Consider the following 5,882-nt stretch of genomic DNA (forward strand, 5'->3'; position numbering starts at 1 on the left):
CCAGACATCGCGAGAATTCCAGCAGTACTTACCCACCAGTGGTCCGAAACTGACGGAATCGCCCTTTATATCGTCCTCGGGGCGCGAAAAGGCAGCCCTGCGATTGGTCACCTTTCATGTTCGTTTAGACCAGTGGCGTCTGGGCATCGGGCGAGCCTGGACTGTGACGTCACTGAAGCGCGAGCACCAATCGCCAAGGACCTTTTCCGCACCTCATTTACATTCCTCTCTGTAGATAAAGCAGCTCCGCTTGCTTCTCCCTTCACTGGTAAAGTTTTCGCTCCATAATGCCTGAGCCAGCGAAGTCGGCGCCGGCCCCGAAGAAGGGCTCGAAGAAGGCAGTGACCAAGGCGCAGAAGAAGGACGGCAAGAAGCGCAAGCGCAACCGCAAGGAGAGCTACTCGGTCTACGTGTACAAGGTGCTCAAGCAGGTGCACCCGGACACGGGCATCTCGTCTAAGGCCATGGGCATCATGAACTCGTTCGTGAACGACATCTTCGAGCGCATCGCCGGCGAGCCGTCGCGCCTGGCGCATTACAACAAGCGCTCGACCATCACGTCGCGGGAGATCCAGACGGCCGTGCGGCTGCTGCTGCCCGGCGAGCTGGCCAAGCACGCCGTGTCGGAGGGCACCAAGGCGGTCACCAAGTACACCAGCGCCAAGTGAGCGCGCCAGTGCGCTGCCTGCTCCCGCCCCCAAGGCTCTTTTAAGAGCCACCTACTCTTTCATATAAAATAGCTGGCCCCTAGGTCTGCTTTCTTTTAGGATCCTTGCGTGTGCTTTTATAGGACGGAGTCGAGCAGGCGGGTAGATTTATAAAATTCTGCGCGTATTGTGCGTGTTTATAGGTGAAAAAATCACCAAACTTAATTTGCGTCCTTAAATGTCCTGCCTTTTGTCAGTGCTGCGATATCCAGATTTCGCTCTGGCTTGCTCTCAGCAAAGCGTGCGAAGCTCCAGTCCGGGTGGCAGCGCTATTTGAGAAAGCTGACAAGGACGGTCCTTCATGGCTGTGGGTTCGGTGAGGTTTTTTTGACAAAATGAAATTTTCCCTCCCTGTGGAGTGGGCCGAACTCAAGGTCGGAGTTCTTGCTCCGTTGGCTCTTCTGCCCTGGGCGCCTGGGCCCAAGTAACTTCGACAGAGCACGCTTGGTGTCTGCAACCCTTGGAGCCGCGGTGACCGGGACATGGTTTGTGTCCAAGCCTGGGGGGACACGAAAGCTGGGGTCACAGTTGAAGGATGAGACTACAGCGAACCCGCACCCTTGTGGGCGCCTCCGGCCCCCGTGTTCCATCCGGACAGCTGAGCCAGGGTCGCCGTGGCGGGTCCCCCCGTGGGCCACTGCGATCCCCCTAAGTCCTCTGCGTCCCACCGCATTCACGCGCCGCCTCTGCCCTGCGGAATCCCCTGCGCTGTTGCTAGTGGTGTCAGTCTTTGCACTGACAGCAAAGCCCCTCTGCAGCTACTTTCCTGTCGCTCTGGGGTCCCCTCCCCTATCGCTGTGGGCAATCTCGGGTCTGCCACCGGCGACGCGGTCCTGCTAGCAGGCCAGAGGGCGTGCGGAACACCGACCTGCCGTCCGCTTCCCTCCTGCCTTTTACCCTGCCGTCGGGATTCGCGACCCTGCCTGGTTGGAAGCAGTCTCCTAATTCCTTCTGTGGTGCTGCCGGCGTCCCGTTCCGCCTTGTTCTAGTCGTCTCCAGGGGACTCGCCATGTCCCAGGGTTCCTCCCTCTGCTGCCATCCAGTGACGCAAAAGCAGAAGCACAGGGCGTGGCGTTTCTCTATGGAGAGGCCTGGCTGAGCAGGACCTGGTCTCCTCCTCACCGGGATTTAGACTGTGTCTCCAGGAGCCAGTCGTTCGAGGACAGGGGCAGAGTGAGGGAGTATCCTTCCGTGGTCCAAAACAAAACAGTCCCCCCAAAGTAACAAAGACAAAGTAATCTGTATGCAGAAATAAATGAAAATACTAGGATCAGGCTTTCTAGCTCTGGTCCTCAGAATACCGATACCTGACTGCTTACTGTAGATCTGAACTTGACTGGAACCATGATAGCCCTTTTTTTTTTTTTTTTTTGCCAGGCTGCTGTTGGAAGATTTGCCTTGTGTTAGGGCTGTGGTGATCATGTGGCCAAACTGCAGCTTTCTGCCATGAACAAGCCAGTGCAGACAGCAACCGCGACCACTGTGCAGGTCTTTTCTTTTTCCTCTAAATAGGTGTGTTTCCCCAAGTTTCTCTCTCTTGCCTTAGAACAGGGTTGCTGCTTCCTTCTCACCCCAGGTAGACTCCTGCAGGTGGACCATTTCTTTCCAAATGTTTGATTCGGTCCTCCTTTGGCAGTGTCCAGTCCTAACTATGGCCGGACATCCCATGAAACCTGATGTGCACTGGACAGGCTGATGAGACCTCTCACCTGGGCCCCCGCAAAGTGGGAGTTAGGATGGAGGGAGTGGCAGGCACTGCCTTCCTGCTCAGCTGCCTGCTGCCTCCTTGGAGTGAGCGCCCAACCACCTTTCAACTCCAGCTAGGAAGGCCCTGCCATGTCCTGCTGGGTGCAACAGCAGGGCTGCTGCTCTTGGGACACTTGGCACTGCCAGCTCTCCCAGCTCCTGTCCAACAGGCCTGGCTTCTCCCAGTGCTCTCTCTTGAAGCCACCAAAAGGACCCAAAACTGCTCACAGGGTTGCTGCACTTGTTTGAAAGGGCTTCACGGCAGCCAACTTGCTTTTTAGTGAAACAGATCTTTCCATCGCAGCATGTCCCAGGCGTCGCAGTCCATCCTTGGCCAGGCTCATTTAACACTAAGTGGTTTGTTACTTACCAACCAACACTGGAAATGTTCAAAATGCTCCAGCTAAGTACAGTCCTCAATTCAGAAAGCCCATCCCAGCCACCAGAACAGAAGAATGGGCCTACATTCCTTTTCTTATAAGGGCATCAAGCCTTCCAGATTAGAGCCCGTGGATGTAACCTTACAGGGCCTGTGTGTGAGTGTGTGTGGTTTTCATATACAGTACCAGTGTGGAATGATTACATCAAGTGAACCAAAGCGTGCTCTCTCTCCCTCCCTTCCTCTCACATCTTTCTCTCCATTTCCATAGCATACTTAAAAGAGGTACAGGACATCGAATTGTGTTTAAATGGCTATCTAATGAACCACTGCTTTTTTTTTTTTTTTAACTTTACTCATGTGAGAAGCAGAAAGAACCAGCTGCTTTCTAATTTAAATGTCATAAAGATGATGATGTTGCAGGACAGCGGCATCTTTTAGGGTTAACACAGTTTTAAAAAGATTATCACTGACAGATTTTTAGTTTGGTTGTTTTTGGTTTTGAAACCAAGTCTTGCTATGTTGCCCAGGCTGGCCTCAAGCTCCTAGGTTCAAGCCATTCTCCTGCCTCAGCTTCCTCAGGTAGCAGGACTTCAGGCAACACCTAGAATTTAAATGCTACCTTCCTGGGTCATGGTTACAACAATCCCTAGAGTCTCACGTCTGAAAATCCTTCCTCTGAGACACCAGGGGCTGATGGGTTTCAGGATGCGTGGCGACAGCTTGTGTGTGGCACAGCTGCGAGGAGGGGACTCCGCAGCCAAGGCTGAGAGCAGTGCGCTGGGCTGGCGCTGAAAACCTCGATACCAGGAGAGAGAAGCAGTACAGACTCAAAGCGAGAGGGACAGGATAGTAAGAGCCTCAAGGTGTCAGGAAAAAGCGCCGGACTCAGACGCAGACACGCAGATGCCACGTGACCTTGCAGGGCGCCCTGGACTGCTGGGTGACAGGACAGGAAAAATAAAGGCAGGAAGGAGAGAGCCAAGGAAAAAAATCACAATTTTAATTTCCACTTTTAAAAGTAGAAAGTGGGGCTTCAGGACACAAAGTTACCATAGGTTACAATTGTTTGTTTTCCCTTCCCGCTGCTCCTAAATTCCTGTCTTTAACAGAAGAACAGACTGGGCCGAGCTTCCTCCTGTAAACCGCCTTTGCCTTCACGGTACGAAGAGCCCAACAGCTTGTCTGTCTTGGTTGCAGATTCACAGCCTGCAGATCAGCCCCGAGCTCCGATCACCCTGAGCGGTCTCCGCGGCCTGCTCCCGGCGTGGCCCACGGGGCGAGCGTCCTCTACAGCCCGTGCTTTACTTGGTCGCTTCGCCCTCAGCAGGGACGGATTTTAAGATGAAAGAGCCTGACAAACACCGGATGCCCAGCTGCTGGGTACGGAAAGGAAGGCAAGGGTGGAGGTGCTCGCCTCTATCTCCTTCCCTCCAGACTCCCACAGACCTCAGTCCTCTGCCCGGCGCGGAATTGCAAGAGGGAATTCAGGGTCTCGGGGCTCTCTGCTGAGGCGTCCAGAGCCCCAGTGTGAGGCTGACACCGACTCCCAGGGTGCAGAGCTCAGCCCGTCGCCCACCCTGGACCTCTCACCAGTCTTTGTGCCATTTCCGGCATTGCCTGGTCCTCCCGGTCCCTTCCAAAGAGTCTCGCAGTAGAAACAGCCTGTTTCTCAGTCTCCTCCGGGCCAGATGTAACCTGTGACAGAAATCAAGTTAGGGAAAGCGGCACTGTACAGTTCCCAAGGGGCCTGGGGGTTTGGTTTTGGTTTTATTGGTGCTGGGACCGAACTCAGCACCTTCTCACTGAGCGACTTCCCCGGGCCGTTTTATTCTTTGAGAGGGGACTTCTAAGCTCCTGAGGCTGGGTTTAAACTGATGCTTTTTAAAATGACTTCCTTCATATAGCTGTTCCCTTTGACTTTTATGCTTGCTAATAGGAATTCTTTATACTTATAGAGAGGAGTATTTGTGCCTTGTAGACTAGGTCAATTGAATTCCTCACTTTCAGAGAAGGATGTTTTTCTACCTTTGGTACAATATCCAAGGACAAACTGAAGATCCGTTACTTATATAGGATCCAAGAGAAAATAGAAAGTAATGTCTTTCTCAGCAGTCATTTTAAATTAATAACACAAGCCCTTGATGATCTATGAAAGTGGTGTATTAAAATTCATCTCAGCCAAGCGTGGTATATGCACTCGAGACTGAGGCAGAAGGATTGCTTCAAACCAGGCTGGATTACATAGTGAGACCCTGTCTCGGCCCCAAAAAAGGTAATCTCAGGTGCAATAGTGTTGGCAGGGGCCTGCACAAGACCAGATCGACCTCAAATTCATGACAGCTGCAGGGAGATGGTGGTAATAGGATTAGAGAAGAAGCTGCAGAGTACTTACATTTTTATGGAGCAATATTTTATTTTCTACTTCTATATAAAAGACTCGTAGTCAGTAAATGTGTCATATATTAATTAATAAAGTCTGTATGATCATTTCTGTACTCCTGTAGCTTTACAAATGGTAAAGGAAAGTGCAGGATACTGTTGACTGCAGTGTCTGCCCACGGGGTGGAAAGGATCACAGGATCGGACCGAATCCCGTGTAACCTAGGACCGAGCCAGTATAACCAGTTTCAAAAAGTGAAAGAGAAAATGGGGGAAAAAAAAATGCCAACGAGGCCCAGGCGGAGAGGCCGCGCTTCCTCTGAGTGGGCGGTGCGAGGCTGAAGCTGGGTCATAAATTCCAACCTTGTTTGGAGAGAAAAGGTTAAGTCCCTGTAGCAGAGGATGGTTTCGATCCATCGACCTCTGGGTTATGGGCCCAGCACGCTTCCGCTGCGCCACTCTGCTCAGGATGCCCAACAAGCCTTCATCTGGACTTTTGGTGGTTTCGCTGCAGCGGCCGATGAGTTCATCTTGGGATCAGTAACTTCATTCGTGAGTCAAATTGCAGAACGGGGTACGCGGACCCCTGCCCCGATTGTCTAGAAGGAACCTCGCTGTTTCCGAGAGAAAACCGCCTGCCATGGCTGGCCTGCTCTTTCCTCGGGAGG

General features: G+C 52.5%; 2 protein-coding genes and 1 non-coding gene across 3 annotated transcripts in view; 1 reads left to right on the forward strand and 2 right to left on the reverse strand.

Moving 5' to 3' along the window:
* Positions 1-118, reverse strand: part of LOC104870628 (histone H2A type 1-like) — a 1,126-nt gene extending 1,008 nt beyond the window's left edge. Inside the window, exon 1 of the mRNA XM_010636315.2 lies at positions 33-118. Within this exon, the coding sequence (XP_010634617.1) occupies positions 33-118 (86 nt within the window). The remainder of the gene's footprint in view (positions 1-32) is intronic.
* On the forward strand, positions 51-2,072 carry LOC104870598 (histone H2B type 1-K-like). The gene has a single exon (XM_010636269.2). The coding sequence runs from the start codon at positions 288-290 to the stop codon at positions 666-668; it is 381 nt and encodes a 126-aa protein (XP_010634571.1). The 5' UTR covers positions 51-287; the 3' UTR covers positions 669-2,072.
* Positions 2,073-5,607: 3,535 nt separating this feature from the next.
* Trnam-cau lies at positions 5,608-5,679 on the reverse strand. The gene has a single exon. It is a non-coding gene; the product is annotated as a tRNA-Met (tRNA).
* Positions 5,680-5,882: the final 203 nt, after the last annotated feature.

This window comes from Fukomys damarensis, unplaced genomic scaffold, assembly GCF_012274545.1.
Source record: "Fukomys damarensis isolate Sample0158 unplaced genomic scaffold, DMR_v1.0_HiC HiC_scaffold_10, whole genome shotgun sequence".
NCBI classification, from domain to species: domain Eukaryota; kingdom Metazoa; phylum Chordata; class Mammalia; order Rodentia; family Bathyergidae; genus Fukomys; species Fukomys damarensis.